This window comes from Hippocampus bargibanti, linkage group LG18 (genome assembly GCF_051943395.1).
Source record: "Hippocampus bargibanti isolate YZ-2025 linkage group LG18, ASM5194339v1, whole genome shotgun sequence".
Classification (NCBI taxonomy): domain Eukaryota; kingdom Metazoa; phylum Chordata; class Actinopteri; order Syngnathiformes; family Syngnathidae; genus Hippocampus; species Hippocampus bargibanti.
In genome coordinates, this window is record NC_142751.1 from 9,195,785 (window position 1) to 9,217,267 (window position 21,483).

At 39.9% G+C, this 21,483-nt stretch overlaps 1 protein-coding gene across 1 annotated transcript in view; it reads right to left on the reverse strand.

Moving 5' to 3' along the window:
• Positions 1-21,483, reverse strand: part of hcn1 (hyperpolarization activated cyclic nucleotide-gated potassium channel 1) — a 73,409-nt gene that overhangs the window by 40,920 nt on the left and 11,006 nt on the right. The window contains exon 2 of the mRNA XM_089020606.1: positions 19,221-19,644. Coding sequence (XP_088876732.1) covers positions 19,221-19,644 — 424 coding nt within the window. The remainder of the gene's footprint in view (positions 1-19,220; positions 19,645-21,483) is intronic.

Here is a 21,483-nt window from a genome sequence, read left to right on the forward strand (position 1 = left end):
TGGTGGAAGAAGAAAATAACTAGATTTAGTATTGTACAATGGCAATTTTTTTCTTGTAATGTTATGAATTATTTTTTTAATCACAAAATTCCCCTTATTTGCTAGTATGTGTGTTCTTGTATAACTGCATATACGGACCCCCCTCCACCCCCAAAAAATAAGAAAAAACCCCTCATAATATCCAGGCCACGTTTGTTGGATATGCTTTTATAAATCTTGCATGTCTCTCTCGACACGGGCACCTGACAACGCATCGACATAGCAGGAAGAAGAAAAAAAAAACGGAGGCGTGACAGATGAAGCAAGATTTGAGCGGACATATTGTCTGAAAAGCTGCCAGTGGGACCGAGAACAACTGTTTTCCCACTTGACCCATTTTCTCGATCGCAACTGTTACGCAAGTTGGTTTCGGCATGACAGTTTGAGAACATTATCATTTCAGGAAGTCTTTGCATGACATGAGCAGACATGGCAAAAAAACAACCAAAACAGTCACTTATAGTCTCGAATCGTTCCATCACGTCAATACGCCATACGTATCCTTGTAAAACTGTACATTTTGAGGCTCCTAAAATTTGCTGTTGAAGCTATCCCGAATTTTGTTGAAAATTCAACCCTGAAAGATCACAATAGGCAACATGGAATTTGGTAGGCATATTAAACATAAATAGAACCCAATAATAAGGTCAGAATGTCATGGCACAAAACATGTAGTTAGTCGGCCATTTTGATTCCACGTGGCCATTTTGAGTCATTTGAAGACATCCTGAAAATGTAATTTTAATGCCGAACACTGAGTACACACTATCATCCTGAACTCTATTTTTTTCTGCAAGACTTCACTTCAACCCTTTTTTTGTTTGTTTGTTTTTGCATTACTCCATTACGCCACTTTACATACGACACTACCTCACTTTACATTCAGAAATTACATGTATTGTCTGTTGTCAATTGTCTTTTTTAGCTACATTATAAGTGCCTTGCACGCTGGGTCCGAAAGGACATTAATTTCATCTGTGATGTATGTCATGCATATTAGCATATTTGACAATAAAGCTGACTTTGACTTGGATGATTTATAAACATATAAAAGTTTCCCAACTTTATGATACACTACATTATAAGGTAACGCACTACTTCCACGAAGAAAAATTGAGTCAGTGGTTGCTGACAGTTATTGCAAGATCTGGTTTGGCTCAATATTACTTCACATACAAGGTGTATCTGCGTATAAGGCGCACTGTCATCTTTTGAAAAAAGTCAAGGCTTTTGGGTGTGCCTTATACACCGGAAAATACGGTAGGTTTAGTGTAGACATTGCTTTGTCCATTGATGTGAATGACCGGTTGTTTGGTTAAAACAGTGGTAACCAAACTATGGTGTAAGGGCAGCTAGTCAGATAGCTAGTTAGCTAGACAGCTAGCAAGCAAGATAGCTAGATGGCTAGCTAGATAGCTAGCGAGATAGATAGCTAGATATCTAATGTTGATTGTTACCATTGCAAAAGGGGCAACTTAATGCCGTTTTGATTGGTGCAAATATTTTTTGTTCCTAAGATGATCCATGAATGTATGGAAAATAATTTAAACCTCATGCGAGATATTTTAGTGTCATTTCCTCCTAAAAGAACCGCTAAGATGTGACCCAGAAATGTCTCGCCTAACCAAACTTGAAAAAAATAATACAGCAAGATGGAAAGAGAAGTGCTGTTTTTGCAAATATGGCTGTCACTGAGGCAGGAGAAGAAGGGGAATTTTGTTTGAGCCCAAGTTGTGTTTGTGCTAAGAAGGCAGTCGGGGTGGATTAGTGCCCATGTGAGAGCAGGAAGGATTTGACTGGATTGTACAGGATGACCCGCTGCGCTCATGTTAACATCAGGAAGATGAACCCTTCCCGCCATGTACATAGGAACGTAGCCATCCTCCAAGGCCGTGTATGGTCCCACAGTTTGAGTCCAGGCATCGAAAGTAAAAGGTGCAGGCGATCCATCCACCCACTGCCCACACGAGCTCATGTTGAATGTGAGCCGTCTCTAAGGGATGTCGGTAAGCAACGTTCGCCCTTATCATGGCGGAGGCGCGAATACCGGTACTGGCTGACTCATAAAAAAACAACAACAAAAAAGTTTGATACTAAGACACAGATACAACTTCATCACCCTGACATTTACCTTCCAGGCAGTGGCCATGTAAGCCCTGTGGAGAAAACTCTATCAACCCTCCACGCCGCTCAGTACCGTCTGACACATTTGTTAAATTGCTGTATTTTCCGGTCTAGAAGGCACACCCAAAAGTCTTGATTTTCTTCAGAAGATGACCCTGCGCCTTATACGTAGGTGCGGCTTATATGTGAAGTAAGATTGAGCCACAACAGGTCTCGCAAATACTGTCAGAAGCCACCGACTTCATTTACCCCACACCTCTCAAAAAGTATTGCATAACCCCGGCTTCTACTGTAGCATCTTATAATGTTGTGTGCCTTAAATTTGCAAAACATTTATATATTATATTGGGAAATCTATTTTCATTCATTGAAGGTGTGCCTTATACTACTCCTTATATTTGGAAAAAGTTTGAAAGTACACCATTCATTGCTGGACTGCACTTCTTAAGCCCTGAATTTAGAGACTATCTAGCTAACTAACTAGATATAGTAGCTCGATAGCTAGATAGCTACATATCTAATATTGATGATTACCTTATACTCCATTGCGCCTTATACATCGGAAAATACAGTAACCGTGTGTGTGAGATTTTTCAAAATATTTGTTTTAACATAAGAAACTTTATTTTAGGCTGCTATGAGCCAACGCAACTATTAATATTTTTTTTAAGATGACAATAACAAAATTATATTATAAGACCATTGTTGGGAATATCTTGCTCCTCCAAATGTCGCTTTATTTGCTTTTTTTAAAGCTCATGCCATCATCCACAGGGTTTAAAAAAATTAAATTAAATAAAAAATAAGGAAGAGAAAATACAGTTATTAGTTTTCAAATGTAGGGTGAGATTTTGCTCAACAAGGAATAATTTTGCAATACTCATGTATAGTTTCAGCAAAAAAAAAAAATGTATTAATCTCACTTCCATATTTTGCTTTCACGAGTTAATCTTAGACTAAAATAAAGGCAAATGAACATTGAATTAATCAGAATTTACCAAACGCGTCATCTCGCGTGTTTTTTAAGCGCTCGCCACGACAACTTCACAAAATGCCACCAAACGTGGCGACGTCATAAATCGGTAAACCATAAATTAGATTAGATAAATAATACAAACAAATCTTCAGCTTTATCATTACAACTTTCCATGTTTTACGAAACAGAGATTTGCAAACATCTGGAGTGCACTTCTTAAGCACCGAATTTCGAGACGATAAAAAAATACCTAACTCCCTTGCTAGCTAGATAGATAGCTAGCTAGCTCGTAGCTATTGGTGACAGCAAGCTAGGACCTAGCTAGCTGTCGCCACTGTTGACAGCTGTTGACAGTCCACACTGCTTCGTTCTGGCTGATCAACCCTAATTTGTTAAATTACTGTATTTTCCCCGTGTATAAGGCACACCCAAAAGACTTGATTTTCTACAAAAGATGACCCTGTGCTTTATATGCAGGTGCGCCTTATATGTGAAATAGTTAGCTAGATAGCAATATCGCTCCATAGCTAGATAATGTTGATCATTACCTTTGCAAAAAGGGCAACTTAATGCCGTTTTGATTGATGCAAACGGCTGCGTAGAATGACTAAATGATGATGATCGCAGGGCAACGTTGGCAGAGAGAAGGCGCCTGCTCGAGCAAATCAAGCGCAACATTAACTCCCGGGAAGTGAAAACGCAAAGAGCTAATAGGCGTCATTACATGACCGCCGCCGAGACAAGCCCCACACATCTTCATGAGAGAATAAAATAATTTAAAGCCTGTGTGGAGAATCTTTTTACAGTGCAAAGATCAGCGGAACACAACAGACCCTGGTCGGAGTGCCCCCCCCCCACCCCTCCTTGTCCCAACAGCCTCCTCCACCTTCGCGGGCCAACCGCCACCGTCTGACAAAAATAAACCAGATTAGCCTAATCGCCACACTTATCACTTCAGCCTGCCCTCGCAAGACCATTGCTGTCATCCGTCTGCTTACTGTTGCACGTACACTATGCAGCAGAATGGCTGTTGGTGAGTGGGTATATCCCACAGTCACCGTTTAAAAAATAATAATAATAAAAAAAATGATATCAACAACAACAAATAAAAAAGGCATGACATGAGTGTCGCTTCACATTGAAACTTCCAGCTCTACTGTGACGGAATGTAGGAAATATTTTTTTTGTATTTTTTTTGCCCATGCCATGCCCAAAAATAAAAAATAAAAATCTGTGCTGGTAATTCTGGCCTTATATGACTGTTTATCCCTAATGGACATAGGTGGCGGTGCCAGACCTAATGCTCTGATAGGTCCCTGGCACTGCCACCTCTGTCCATTAGGGTTACTTATAAGGCCAGAGTTACCAGCACAACTTTCGCTCAATGATGAAGCTCTTTGGATGAGGAGCGAAACGTCCAACACCTTCAAAGAAGTACAGATGACAGCTGAAGAAACCTTTTCATCGATGGACTACTGAGTTCCTACACAGACACATATAACGTCTGGTGGAGATACTAAAAATAAAGCAAGCCGCTGTTCGACACACTTGCACTACCGCAGGGCAGATAATAAAGGAGTGTATCTTAAAAAAATATATAAATCCACAATTATTTTTGTACAGTGATACCTCGGTTTACGAACCCCTTGGCATACAAACTTTTTGGTTTCCGAACATTTTAGCTTGGCATACGAACTATTTACGAACTATTACACATGGAGCGCCACAAACCAGTGATGTGTCGTTCGCGAACGAGCCCGTTCTAACAAGAAAATGGCAGCCGACTGTTTTTGTCCTCTATTCCCCGCCCCAAGTCTTCGGTTAAAGCCACATGATCGGTCAAGAACGCAGCAGTGAGGGGAAGTGGTTTAAAAAATAAAGAGACGGGCAGACGACAGAGAGACAGTGACAAAATGGATAGAAAACAGTGAAATTTGGCCCTTTCATACAATTTGATAATTGTATGAAAGGGCAAAAAAGCATTGTTTATTCCAGAGGAGAAGGACACATGGTCACGGAAACTCAGGATGAAGGCAATCTCACGCCGTCCATCTGTCAAATTTATGTATTTCAGATTTAATTGATAAAATTGGAAAGACAAGTTGCTTTTGGAAGGGCCTGGCAAAAATGACACACTTGACCGTTGTCTTTTGAGATTTCATGGTGAGTCATCAAATCTCGCTGCCATGTTGTGCCCACACAAGAATGAAAAAATAGTAACAGTTTGGTCATTTTACATCATGAGCAATCAGACAAAATCTCCAAAACAGGTTCACCTCTGAGGACATTGAAATGACCCTAAAACGCCTCATCACTGGTCTTTAATTTTAAGGGCGTGCTTTTGGTTTCTAACGGCATTCGGTTAGATTCAACACTGCCTGTAAAATTAATCAACAGAAGAGGCACTAGGAGCTTTGGGGAAAAAAAAGGCTCAAATCCAAACTGGTTTCGGAAAAGAGAAAAAAAAATGGAGTCCTCCGGGTGGCAAGCGACTGGGATTTTCCGCCTCTCGGGCCTGAGAAGCGATGGCTTGCCCCCGTCAGCGAAGCAAGGCGAGGCGTGCGAGATTGCCACTTGAGGCGTGTTATGTTCATCGTCATACGGGAATCGGGGGGGTGGGCAGGAGGGGCGGTTTGACAACGTTTTCAGTACACGTGCCATGAAGTCCATTCGGCTGGAGTCTACTTAGTGACAGTCTTTCTGCATTAAAGAGTCAACGGCAGGACGGCAAAAGATTATAATAACAGGCCTTCACTTCCAAGAATAAATAAAGAAATCAACAAACCGGCAAATGTTAATCGTTCTTTGCAAATAATTGGCGTGATAAGCAGATTACGCCATCACTAGCTGCGCAAATCTTGGACTAAGTTGCGCCGTTCGCCAAAAACAACCTCTTGCAAATGACAAAATAATGTGCTGAATACATACATGCGGTAATCACTCTGGCTCTATGGCTCTCTGGCTCCCCGGCTCATTGGCTCCTCAGATCAATGGCTCTCGGCTCTCGGGCTTTCGGGAACTCTGGCTCTCTGGCTCTCTGGCTCATTGGCTCCTTAGCTCAATGGCTCTCGGGGACTCTGGCTGTTTGGCTCTATGGCTCACTTCCTGCACTTTAATCAAGCCGTATGTATCAAAGCGTGACCTTTCAAGAAGACACGGAGACGCTCACGGGCTAAGTGTAGCAACACGCTAAGAGTGTCCGAAACATGATCCTGTGTCATTTTTTTCCAAGGAAAAAAAAAATCATTCACTGGTAGATGCAGTATTCATTTTGTCAGTAAAAGTATGATACATTGATGAAATTATTTGGTTTGCGCGCTAATTTCATCACAGTCATGTAAATGACTTGCGGTCAAGTATTTCCAAAAACCTAGTAACATTTTTGCATTTCCCAATCGTCAGATGCCTCTCAAGGTAACAGGCGAACCTGTGGACCTGATAAGTGACTGTTTTCAAAATAGCTCCGCAGTGATGAGAGATTGTGACTTCCTACGAAGTCCTCTTTTGAAAAACCAAAATCCCATCCAAAAATCCTATCCTAGACACTCCATGACTGTAACATGGAACCAAATGATAGCCAATGAGCAAATGGTATGAAACCGAGTTGCCCAAAAAAAGACAAGATTTTGCAAGCGCAGTGCAGTGATCACAATACAAACAGGCCCTGGCGGCAGGAAATGTTCTCCTGCTGCTCTGCGTGTCCTTGTTGCAACTCCCTTTTGTTTGCCGTGACGCACGGACGATGACGTCTTCTTAGTATAACATTAAATACACAGGTTGCAGCTAGCCTGCGCTGCTCCGCTCGGCAGAATTATCCAAAAGCTAAGCTAACCCACCAGAAAGGATTTCAAGGCCGGAGAATTTGACCGATTGCGTGCAAGTGGTTATGGATTAACATATGGATGAAGAAAATAAAATAAAGCAGATGCATGTTGGCACGCTACACCGCAATTTCGTTCATCCGATTAGTCGACTAATTGCAACTTGATGTTGTTTACGTGCATTTGCATACATGCACTATTTCATCACTTCATTCACTGCCATTTCCAAATTTGTTCGGGTTTTGGTTTTTCTTGCGTAGGGGGTGCCAATGAAGTGTTGGTCAGACCTCTGGTAATGTTTTTTCATTCCACAAGGGGCAGCATTTTCCTTATGTACAGCTGCCCCAATTTCAAGCTCAGATAACTCCAGACCCATGTAACTTAAGAATGAAACAGAAAAGTGGGAGTTTGCGCCGTTGTGGGGATTAACACATGTGCCCCTTCAATCCAAGAAAGTTATCACTGCACAATACACATGATTTTAACTCATTCACTGCCATTCCCAGATTTATTCGGGGATTGAAAAGCAGGACGTGGAGCACCATTCCTGAATTTGTTCGGGTTTTTTAGGGGTGGGGGGTGTATGGGTGCGTTTCAAGCTTCGGTCACACCTCTGTCAATGTTTTTTCCTCCCAATATATAAACCAAAATGTAAATATCGTATGTATTTTGGCCAGCCGCCCTTATTTCAAGCTGAGATAACTCCAGAGTCATATAATTTAGGAAGTAACTTTTTTTCTGATGAAAAAAAAGAGTACAGTGATACCTTGGTTTATGAACCCCTTGGCTTACGAACGTTACATTGATGAAAATTTTACCTTGGCATACTAACTTTTTTCGTACACAGAGCTGCCTCAATGAGTGATGTGTCGTTCGTGAACGAGTCCGTTCTTCTAACTACAAAATGGCAGCTGACTGTTTTTGTCCTCTATTCCCCGTCCTCAGTCTTTGGTTAAAGCTACGTGATTGGTCAAGAACGCAGCAGTGAGGGGTGGGGGCTTTACACATTAAACAAACAGGCAGACGACAGTGAGAGAGTTTCAACTTTGATAGTTCAAAGGCAGAGTGTAGACTACAAGGTTAAAATATCCCATCAATCAGGCTCCACAAACAACCCGCACAAGCCATCTGTACACTTGATGCAAAAAGCTATCAACCCAGCGAAACAGAATACAATTGATGAAGAATTAGATACAATTATCACAGAGAAAGCACCGACAAGGGATCATTCCTCAAGATGGTGGAAGAAGGTTACGTTCCTCATCAAGTGTTTAATGCTGATGAAACCGACCACTCCATATTCCATCAAGTCATCAACGACCATCACAAAGGTAAATACAATGACTTTATTATACAGTACAGTTTATTTCTTTAATTATAATACCATATCACAGTTATTATACATAAAATAAGGTATATTTTGTCTAGTTTTAAGGCTTAGAAAATTAGAAAGTAGAAAAATGTTTTATGGGGACCAAAGAACGGATTTTTCACATTTTAATGGTTTCCTATGGGAATTATTTTTTGGGATACACACTTTTCGCCTTACACACTCTGGGAACCAATTAAGTTCGTAAATCAAGGTATCACTGTATAAGGTTTCTTACGCTGCATTGAATCTTTATGTAGTCTTAAAACTCAATATTCTGTGGGTACTGCAATTTGAGTGACAATGACAAAAACAATGGCACTGCAGTGGACACCTTTTAGCACATCGTCTGGCAGTGAATGAGTTAAGCTCTCGAGAACCACCAGCAATTCCAGAAAGGCGAAATAAAGTCCACTAGTTAGCCAAAAGCAGCAGTTCTATCGAGTACGCTTTCTTGTTCACACTGATTCATTGCGCTGAAGTCTACTTTGTCTAAATGTAGCGCCTCACAACCGATGGAACGCAGACGGCTGCTGATTGCAGAAAAGACGACTCGACTCAACGCGCTCCCTTGTGAGAATTCAAATGTTGTTCGTATTGATCTATGTTGCCTTTCAATGGACGTGATCTATTCTACTGCTTCGGTGTTGTCGGATTGCATTCTGCTGTTGTCGACAAGGATACTGAAGGCGAGTAAAGAAATAAATACATGTACAAACATGGTGTTTTTTTTGGCCTGACGAAAGCATCTACTGTTTTTTTTTTACCATTCAATCAATTTGATTGATTGCACTGCAACATTGCAGAAATCAATAGTGGGAATGCAGAAAGGTGCATATGCAGAAACAACTCTTCGGTGAAGGCAATTCGAATTAATTCACGCCGCCTTTCCGTCCACGATGTCACTCGTACTGCCTGGTTGTTGGTTATAATAATAATAATAATAATAATAATAATAATAATAATAAATTTCATTTCTAAGCGCCTTTCAAAACTCTTAAGGACACTTTACAGTCACGGGATTTTTTGTGCCGGTGAGCCGCGGCAGCCATTCGCGCCAGCGTTCACTCTACCCGGAAGTATAAGACCCAAAGTGAGAATGAGTAATTAAGCAACACGGCAGATGAATCATCATTTCAATGCAATTATAAGGGAAAAAGGTGTGTGTGTGTGAGTGTGTTAGTATGACTAGTATTGTGAGGACCGCTAACATTTTATACCATACGGAGTGAGGACATTTTTGACAAGTGAGGACCTTTTGGCCGGTCCTCACAAGTTTTTCATTATAAAGGCTTCTAGAGAGTCCATATATGGATCTGTTAAAGTTTCAGAGAGGTCCTCACAAATTCACCCAAAATGATTTTTTGGTGTGTATTTTCATTTCACTTGGATACATACATTTTTTACTCGCTGTGTGTGTGTTTATTTGTGCGTGCGTGGTTAATGAGAGGAAAAAGTTCATACCACAAAAAGTAAAACGATATTTTAACCAAATTCACGACAGAGGTGAGGTTTGAAACCTCACTCCTGTTGTTATTTCAGGCCCGGGGAGAACATGCAAACTCCACACAGGGAGGCCGGAGCGGGACGCAAACCGGCGACCTCTGCACTGTGAAGCCGGTGTGCTAACCACTTGACTACCGGGCCGCCCCGCATGCTACTTGCGGCGCTAATATGACACGTTTCATCAACCGTTTGACAAACATCGTCTGCCTCGCTATAATATAAGTGACGGCTATTCAATGCAAATAAATGATGCAACAAACAATTTTTTTTAAAGCTTTGAATGAATTCCGACTGCTTTGTTTTCACTGAGCGCACCGGATGTCCGCACATACTGACGCATGCTACTTTGAGGCGACGCGATTTGATAGATCGTTACGCTAACACGGCAGACACACACATGCACACACACGGTCAAAGATGTCGCATCCAATCACGTCGCACCACAGGAAACACACACACTGTGTGTCCTGCCACTAAATGGCATTTGAGCGGACATGCTAATGAGGACTGGCTGCCTCTTTTAAATGTCACCGGCTGGCATGTGTGATCTATGCAATGTGTACACTTGCAAAGATTCACCGCATCTGTAGAATTAATAGCCCGGCCCTTTAAATAGAACACGGGTGGAACAAACGGGACTCCGAAATGCTTAATTTGGGGTTATTTCACAAGGTGTCATTACAGATAGCAACCAAGAGCAAATCAATCCAAGTAACAAACACCCACTTTCTTATCATGAGTCAGCATTCATGGGGTGGAACCTCCATCAAGGCTCGTCAAGCATCATATTAGTTGCAGAGAAAATGGTTACAACTGGATTGGCCGTTTCATGATCTAGGAGTGCACGTGCACAAGCGTTTGAGAAGACGCTCAGGCAATACTTAAGTGGACGGCAAATGTAGTGGCTGTAATGCGGTTAGGAGTCGTTTAGATACTTGACTCAGCTGGCTCACATTTTCCTTCCTACGGATCAATCGAGCGAGCGGAAGTTAATCTTTTCAATAAGGGTCCAAGATCCGAATCACCTTCATCCAACACAGGCTCTTAGGCCAGGCTGCTTTGACACAATTTCAATCATCCCCTCCCGTAGTCTGTAAATCAATCATCAAATTGGCAACGATCGGTAATCCACCTTTCGTGCCATGATGAGAGGACACGGCTCTGCTACGCTTGATGTTCCTGCAGTGACGACCAGTCAGTGAAATCACAGGAGGGGGAAGATTCATCAGTGATCTAAAATTTGCTGGTAGTTTACAACAGAATTCTTAGATCGTTAGGGATGTATATACCAGCAAATTTTAGTTCATTGACGAAGCTTCTCGGATGAGAAGCGAAACGTCCGACACCTTCAAAGAAGTACAGATGACGACTGTCGAAACCTTTTCATCGATGGACCACTCCTGTACGACTGAGAGCTTACACAGACAACATCACTATGAGGGATTGCGCTAATGACAGGAGGGACCGCGGTGACAGAACTTCGAAGTGAAAAATGGCATAGAAATCGACGTGTAAAATGCGACTTTATTGATATATGGGACAAAGTAATGTGCGATCAAAAAATTTAAAATCCATTTTTCGAGGCTAATTGGTCAGTTTTGAGATTTAGTGTTGAAATGAGCTCTGGGTGAGGCTATGTAGTCATCCGAAAAAGACACATGCTACATTTATCATCATTTGGCATGCCAAAGAGTGACATGAAATGAACAATGTATCATAACAGTCAAACCGGTCCGTTTTTTTCCCCCACTGGAAGACTCGAACACTGAAGTAAGCGCTGGATGAAGCTGTGAGGTCATCGGAATGGAGTAAAGCTAGCTAAATGCCATTTGTACTTTGGCACGCAAAACCATGAAATAAACATTTTTAATGCATTTTTTTTCCTGCTTAACCACATTGTCCTTCCCCTGCTGCTGTAAAAAGTAACATTAACGAGCCATTCATGAACATCAACCATCCATGGATAAAGCAATGGGAGCCGCTACCTGCTTATTCAGTGATGCTTGAGAAATGCTATTTCACTGTCATGTATGCAAATAACGCTGCCTGTGTCGACGCCAAAAGGAATAATTTGCCTCACAAAAAGTGAACATTAAAATGGGGAAAATGCTATTAGATTAGATTAGCATTTTTTTTGGCTCCCAGTGGAGAAATTTACATTTCACAGCAGCAAAATCAAAATACTGAAACCGCTGTAAAGGCAGCCACTTTCACGGCACCATCTTGAAGTAAAAAAAAATAATAATAAACTAAATAATGTGACACAACACAGGAGACAAAGACAGTCATTCAATTTTAAGCACTTGCTGCACCCTCTTTGTTGCATGACGCCGTTCTAAGTGAAAGAGGAGAGGATTAAAGCCTCATTTTCACGAGTGGATCAGGGACGTCGTGGTGGAATTGTGCACGTCTGTTACAAGCTAAGTTTTGAAAGCAAACATGATGCTGTAACATCCAATGACGAAAAGAGACTGTCGCACATCTCCCATCCCACGTAAATCCGCTTCAATTCCAAGCCGCGACAGTTCCACATACGCATCTGAGTTTTGAACTACCTCATCTATTTTCTTCAGCTTTTAAATCTGGATGATTCTATCTCTTGTTTCTATTTATAATTGTATTTTATTTATTGTATTCTATTTATAATTGTATTTTATTTATTATTGTATCAATGCGTGTCCGTGACTGTAAAGTGTCCTTGAGAGCTTTGAAAGGCGCTTGAAATAAAATGTATTATTATATTATTATTATTATCAAATGGTATCATGGTCAGTAGTGTGTTGACTATCCAGCCTAAACAGATTGGTGATGTTAAAAGTGTCAAGCATAAAGAGAATTTTGAGGATTGGTTGTGAAAAAAATGGTAGGTTTTTGTAATATTCCTCCAGTAAAGACAGTTTGACTAAGAAGCATTAAACTGGGTGTATATTTTTTTATCATTCCAGATATATGAAAACCCATGGCCAAAATTGAACAGGAAGTCCTCCATTTTAGTTTGAAGTGGCCTTTATAGGTGAATTCCAGGGTTAGTACTTTGATGCTCCGTGACAAAGGAATTTACCCAAGTGAGCTCAAAATGGAAGGAGGTATCCATGAATTTCAAGGCTTTTTTTTGTCAAAGCTAGCTTACGTGTGCAGACGGTAACACATTTTGAAGTTCCGGCATGATTTTGCATCTTATATTTTGTTGGTGTGAAAATAAACAGCGATTCATTTTCACATTCTGAGATCGTCCCGGAGTGGATTTTGGTTTGACATCCAAATTGTTCAATAGTCGCATAAAACATTATAAATGCGTCCAGATCTATTTTGGCACACATTGGAAGCAGACAGATTATGCCGGGAGCTCCTCCCGAGGGGGAGGCCATGCTGCTGCCACCAGACCGACCTGAGCCCATGCGGCTGAGCTGGGATATGGCAGCAGGCCTGATGCTGCTGCTGCTGGTGGTTAGGAGTCAGATGTGCCGCTGGTATCATCGGTTACACTGCAGTTACATTTACAGGGGAGTCAAACCTCGGTTTTCGAACGTCTCGGTTCTTAAACAATTCCGTTTTTGACCAAAAATTTCATTTGTTTTATGCCTTGGTTTAAATTTGTGAGCACACCTGAATGCACCACTCGACTCCCCTCCGCTTCCTTGTACATCACTTCCTTGTGTCACGTCTCATTGTGACCTACTTTCAGGTAGCGTTCTGTCGTGAGCAGGTGTGTTTGTTTTGTTCACTAACAATAAAAAATAAACAGACGAAATTTCGACGAAATTCGTTTTCTACCAGGTTTCTGGAACGGATTATGGTCTTAAAACTCAGGTTTGACTCTAAATGTATTCACCTCTTCAAGCTAAATAAGGCAACAAAGGGCTGCCATATTTGCTAGGATGCATCCGTGGAATGTGACCGAAAGAATGTTTTATTTTAATGGTCGCAGTTGGTGATCAGTAAAACACGTTACTATTGTAAGCTCATTAACTTATTCACTGCCAGACAATGTGCAAAAATATGTCCAAGCATGGTGTTGATGCTCTGAGGTTTGAGCGCTACGAGCTGAGCGTGACTCATCTAAGGTGTTCCGTTACAAAACTCTGTTTAAATATGTCCTCTGTAGGCCACCGTATCGGATGTAAATAAACAAAATCATCATACTTTCTGAATTTGTCTTTTTTTTAATCCTTGTTTGTTTTAGTCAGCATGCCAAATGAGCAGTCAACTGCTCGGCACGACCTTCTCTGCGTAAGCTGCAATTTCCCTGAGCGCTGCACATCGTCATAATTACGTGCGAGCAAACAAACGAATGAATGATTGAGCACACGGGGCATGATGGCCCACCGGCTACACATTGCCTGGAAACTATAGTACAAACATGCATGAACGACAATTGCAGTTGACAGGAAATTTCTGAATAATGAAGCTCATCATTTGTTTTGGGCCCAACCTATTAGGAATTATCAGTCAAAAGCAAGGGAGATGCTTAGTAATCCATTCATGATTACTCAATTGTTGATTCATCGCTTTTCGATCAGTCCAATTGGGTTGCACGACTTGAAAACCTGTCCAAGGTGACATCAACTCTGGGAAGTTGAGCAACATTTAGGTTGATGAACACTATCTAGATCCAGCATGGTATAACAGAAGCTCAGAACATTCAGAGTTCTCTCCTTTTCAAAATAACAGTACAGTACAATACAATACATATTGATTTATATAGTGCTTTAACAATAGCTGAAGCTGTTTGTTGTTGAAAATACCTCTTTTGAAGTTCACAAAACGCAAACCGTTAGTGCTATTTTAAAATGTTTATTATTTTTTTTAAATGTGAGATTGTTATTCCAATACATTTTTTTATAAAACCAATTTCCTCACTAAATTTGAGAAGACATTTGTAATGTGTATTTTTTTTAATGTGAAAATATTTTTATATTGTTATTCAAATAAAATATATAATATTATAAATTGCATGAAAAAAAATACTAAATTTTAGAAAAAAATTAAAATGTTTACTATTTTTTAAAAATTAAAAATATTTGACATTAATATCAAATGACATTTTTAATAAAAAAAATACTCACTAAATTTGAGACACATTTTAAATGTTTTACTTTTTACAAAGAACATGTTTAATAAAAAAAATTACTCACTAAATTTGATGGAAAAAACTAAATGTTTATTTTTTACAAATGTGAAAATTTTGAGATTGTCATTCAAAGAACATTTTTAATAAAAAATGTACTCGCTAAATTTGACAAAAAAATTCAAATGGTTATTTTTTTTAAACGTGAAAATATTTTGAGATAGTTATTAAAATACAGCTTTAATTTAAAAAAAAATACTCACTAAATATGAAAAAAAATGTTAATGTTTATTATTTTTTTAAAACATGACATTGTTTTCAGCTTTTTACTCAAAAACCTTTTTTTTTCAATAAAAAATTACTAAATTTGTAATCAAATGTAAAATAGTTTGAGATTGTTATTTAAATATTTTTAGTTTTAAAACTTACTAAATTTGAGAAAATAATATTTCTTTAAAAATGTGAAAATAATTTTAGATTTTTATTCAAATATTTTTTAATATTTTTAAAACCTACTAAAAATGTACAAAATTAAAAAAAACTGTGTTAGCACATAAAGGTGATATATTGCAGCGCATTCCGATATACGTAAAAATTCAGGATTTGATTCTATCGGCTGATTAGGTCAATATGCGATACTAATAATTCATACATGACACTTCCCCCCCCTCTTCCAAGGTAACGGTCATATAAGTAGAGCAAAATATGCAGGTTTCAGCCCTGTTGTGACTGAGTAAGACTCTTGATGAGGCAGATGGAGCAAAGAGGTGGTGACAAAGTGAGGAAGGGGTTCACACTGAAGGACGCTGACGTGCATACCGGATGACGATTTATCGTCCACTTCCGAGTGGGTGACTGGATGGTACGGACGACGGTTGACTGTATTACAGCATGCGTTTGTTTCCCCTTTTTTAAACACAAATCCTTTATCTGACCTAACCCTACGTGACGGCTCAGAATTTTCCCACTCTCCACACTCACAGCGATTCCTGCCAACGTGTCGGATCCGTTGATGTGTTGGCGTACTGGATGCGGAGGGCTACGACATCTCAACGCCTCCGTTTTATTGTTGGCTGCAGAAACAACACTTGCGGGAAGGACGTTCATTCATTTCTTCGTTCATTAAGCATCATTCTTGTTTGTGGTTGTGGCCTATGCCACCTTGCCATCCTCCCACACAGACTCCTCGTGGCTCATCTGGAATGCTAATCAGCTTCCCACATAGCCAGCATGCACAGCACATGACAACAGGAGGCATTTGGTGAAAAAATATATATAAATAAACAAACTGCAAAATGATCTTTCGATTGCCCAGTTAAGATCGAATGAAATCATCATATCTGACTACGCAGCTATATCCTCAAAACATATGCGGCTATAATAAATCCAAACATGAATTTTTGCCACAAAAGACATGACTAACATATCCATCTCTGTAACGTGCGTAGCTAAGATAACCTCGTACCACATTTCTACGCAGCAGTCATCGAATCAATCCTGCGTTCTTTCATCACGGTTTGGTTCGGGGCCGCCACAAAAATGGACAATATGTTCAACGGACAGTTACGATGGCGGAAGAAAAAAAATCATTGACAACGCCCTACCCACTCTCAAGTACTTGCGCACTGCAAGAATCAAGATAAGGGCGCAGAAAATCCCACTGGACCCTCCGCACCCTGCTCACCACCTTTTCCAGCGACTCCCCTCAGCCAGGCGCTAACGATCCATGTGCGGCGAATCCAGAAGACATTTAAACAGCTTCTTCCCCCTAGCCATTAACTCCAAATAGTAACAAAATGGAACTGTATAGTATCTTTGTCATGTCTTTTTTTAATGATGATACTAGTGCAGCGTGTTCTATCAGAGTCAAATTCCTTGTGTGTTCGACATACTTCGCCAATAAAGATGATTCTGACCACATTTGACTAAGACATATCTAAGCGCTACGCATTGGTTTGCTACATGTGAAATAAAACATGGCCATCCAGCATCATACACGGCTGCAGTACTTTAAACGCAGGCCTATATGCAGTTATGTTATAATCCAGCATGATGGTGAATAAAATCAGCCCATCTCTTAATAATGATTCCAGACGTTTCCCTACCAAAAGCGGTAATTGAAAATATGTTTTGAAAAAGGGCTGCCTTCGTAGTTTGAAGTACTTTTTACTTCATTGGGTCGCGTCACAAGAGCTTGAAATTGAACTCACGGACTGGTAGGTTAATCGAGGCGGATTCATTTAGGCATGATGTTTAAGCTAACAAAAAAAAAATGCTCCCGATTTCACCTAGCAGCCATTTGGACCCTTGAATCCATGTTTGGTCATGCGTAACAAGCGCACCAAAAGCACGTCCACTGCATGAGGACGATGACATTAACAAACAAGGAACAAGGTTGGACAAGGACGCAGAGGATATGTCGGGAATAAAGAATACAGTAGAGGAATAGGTATGCCAAACAGCACTCCAATTAGTCCACTTTAAACAAATAAATGCCACCGTTATCCCATCAGGAACCGTAAGCCTAATTATCTCCGATGAGAGACACTAATATTATCATACAAGCATCTCATAATGCGTTTGTATGAGCAAATACAACCTCCAGCCTAATGCTCTGTATTTGCAGAATTTTTGCAGAATAGTCCATGATATATTATAATTCATTGGTAGAGGGATGAAACAGTCTTAAAAATACTGTATGATGTTTGGTATTATACTGAAATACTCCCCAAAAATGAAAAATCACCATTATAGAGAGCCCAAATTTTATAGAGAGTCCAAATTTCACTGATTTCTATCCATTTTGTCACTCTCACTTTGTCGTTATCCTGTCTCGTTAATGTTTAAACCACCTCCGCTCACTGCTGCCTTCTTGACCAATCACGTGGCTTTAACCGAAGACTGGGGGCGGAGAATAGAGGACAAAAACAGTCGGCTGCCATTTTCTTTTAGGAGAACGGGCTCGTTCGCGAATGACACACCACTCATTGTGGCAGCTCTGTGTGTATCCTGAAAAATTGTTTGTATGCCAAGGAAAATGTTTCATAAATTTAACGTTCGTAAAACCGAAAAGTTCGTAAGACAAGGGATTCATAAACCGAGCTATTACTGTACTACGATGCGGCTTATACACCGGAAAATACAGTAACTGTTTGTGTGAGATTTTTCAAAGTAAATATTTTGTTTTTACACAAGAAACTATTGTTTTGTTTGGGAGTGTGGCTTATACTCCAGTGCACCTTATACACCGGAAAATGCGGTAAATAAATATAGAGCACCCCAACATATCCGAAATGATACGCACACATGGCTGCAGTACACCGTGGACTGTCGTATATCCTGCACATGCCGCAGCTATTGTATAATCGCTATATCGCTACACTATATCCGTCACAATCTGGAAAACTCAGAATATCTAGTACTCTACGATACGTTATATGTATCATGATTTGTGGCGATGGCTTCCGGGGACAACACACAGCAACCATAATCCAACACGCGACAGTATATCTAGCAGTAAATCCAACCGTATAGCTTCCATAACACACAAGTATTTGATATCCAGCAGAATTTGAGACGGTGGTTTATTCGGTATGATACGTTACGGTATATCCAGCACAATGGAAAGCCTAGAGGGTGGTATAACTAGCATGATTCGGGGGATTTGGTGCATGAACACAATGCACTGTCGTATCATCGATATCCGACATGGTCATAGTGCATCCAGAATGATACGAGGATGTGGTATTCGATAATTGGCTATGGTACTACCCGGTTGATGGTATAATAACAATAAAAATAATACATTTCATTTATAAGTGACTTTCAAAACTCTCAAGGTCACAGGATAAGTTTTTCTGCGGCAGCCACACTCGCCAGTGTTCACTCAACCGGAATAACTCAAATAGATAGAAAGCTAGCTAGCAAAGAGATAGCTAATATATAGCTAGTTATATAGCTAATAGCTAGCTACCTAGCTAATATCTAGCTAGCTAATAGAAAGATAGCTAGAGAGCTAACAGAAATCTAGCTAGATAGGTACAAGAACAATTGCTAGCTAGCTAATAGAAAGCTAGCTACGTAGCTATTAGCTCGCTAGATAGCTAATAGATCGCTCGCTAGACAGCTAATAGATAACTAGCTAGACAGATAATAGATAGCTCGCTAGATAGCTAATAGATAGCTCGTTAGATAGCTAATACATATACAAGCATGATACATGATCGCTCCTGGCATTTCGACAGTTATAATGCTAGCACCAGCAAATACAAGTTGAGCAGAAAGTTGCGCGTAGCTAGGCAACGGTTGAGTACCCACCTCCTCCCACTGATGGATGTATCGGATGAGTCGAGACAGTCTCAACAGTCGCAGCAAACTGAGGATCTTGGTGAAGCGGACGATGCGGAGGGCGCGCGCCGTCTTGTATACCTCTGAGTCAAAGCCTTTCTCCACGATCAAAAAGATATAATCCACCGGTATGGATGACAGGAAGTCTACCACAAACCAGCTCTTCAGGTAGTTCATCTTGATGACCTTGGGGTCAAGGATAATCTCGGAGCTTTCCTCGTTCACGATGCCCGTCCTGAAGTTCATGACCAGATCCACCAGGAAGATGGTGTCCGAGGCCACGTTAAACACCAACCAGGTGGTGGTGGTCTGCTCTGAGAAGAAGGTTATTCCCACAGGAATGATGATTAGATTCCCCATCATCATGATGAGCATTATCAAGTCCCAGTAGAACCTGCAAAAACGGGCACCTGCATTAGTATTGGAAGTCAAAACAACCAAATAACTAACTAAATAAATAAATACAAACATAGATAATAATAAATAAAAAACAAATAAAAACAAATAAATGAATACCAAAATACAAAATAAATAAATACATTAATTACGAATTGCTGAATAAATAATATATAAATCATAAATAAATAAATAACACAAATAAACAAAAATAGCTGACTGAATAAATAAATAAATGAATAAATACACAACAAATAAATAAATATATTAATAAGTAAATTAATGAATAAACAAGTAAATGAATAAAAACAAAAATAAACAAACAAAAAACTAATAAATAAATAACACAAATACACACACACAAAAATAAATAGCAGATGAATAAATAATTACACAAATACACAAAAACACATACATAAATTAATAAAGAGATGACTGAATAATAAACAAATAAATGAATAAATACACACATAAACAAACAAACAGATATATATGCAAGTAAACAAACAAATAAATAAATACAGACATAAAAAATAAATAACCGGCAAACCACGACATTTTGATGTGGAAAAAAATGGTTAAGGAACAACCGACGTCTCCGGACAAGTTGTGTCCATAATTTGTAAAATGGCTTCAAATGACTTCTACTGGGCGTATTTTACAAAGATTCCACCACATATAGCTATATTTTACGTTTTAAGACTCGCACTGTATATTCAGAAAGTCTTGTTTTTGAGTTGGTGACGAGTCCGTACGTGACGTCACTGAAGGAACGCCCCTGGCTGAAAAAAAAGGACACCTTGTAGCAGTCCTTCCATCACGTCAATGTATTTTGCTGTACTTGTTTGGTCTGAAAACCTTGTGTTGCACCAAAACGAAGAGGGCATCCAAGCTCCATGGAAGGAATTTATCAGCCTGTGGAAACCGGTGAACTAATTCTCTACACGGCTTTGTCGCCATTTTCTGCCTCCCTTGGGTGCAACATTTCCCACTCCTGATGCCTCAAAATGACACGGAATAAATTCTTTAATTGATTGCAAACACGTATGCTTTCTTCTTCAGAACTATTTGAATCATATTCATATTCATAACTGGATGTGATTCTCCAGCAATGCAAGACGTCTTGGTGTGACATCACGAACTGGGGGCGGGACTTTCTGAAAATGCCCAATTCGCAGCTCAATTTTTTTTGCAGATTTTGGACACTTTAAGTCATTTTTATTGGTGTTTTGCATTTGACAAAAAATATCATACTGCGTTTTTGGGTATTTTAGATGCTATAAAAGTTTTTCTAATGTCAGTTAGTAAACAAAAAAGTGACGTCACATATTTTCATATAAAACAGAAACAACAGTATGATCGATGCCATCTGTAGTACAGCCTGGACACTAAATGTGCAAATGCATTATATAAAATTGGTTTGATGAAGTGAAAGCTTTGTGCTAGTATGCGATACATCAGCAAAGAATACAGAAATCAGAAGAAGGTTGAGGGGGTGCAAACACTCTCTCACAGCATTGTATTATGCAGACGCTATGGCGGAGAGGCAAACGACTGAGCCGATGTGCTACCTCGACCTTGACAAGAGAACAAAATATGTCCAGGTTTAAAACACAATCCTGGTATACCAGCTTCACCAAAAATGATTGTGACAACTACAGGGTAAGACTTATGGACTATTTCATAGAGACAAACATAACCCTGCCCTTGGTCCAGGGTTGTCCGTGGCTGCACAAGCAATTCGCCAACCCCTCGGAGCATCCCGGGGACCGCCGATAAGGTCTGTAAATAGATGCTTTCAGGCATTGTATCTAGCGACTAAAAACTCCACCATGAC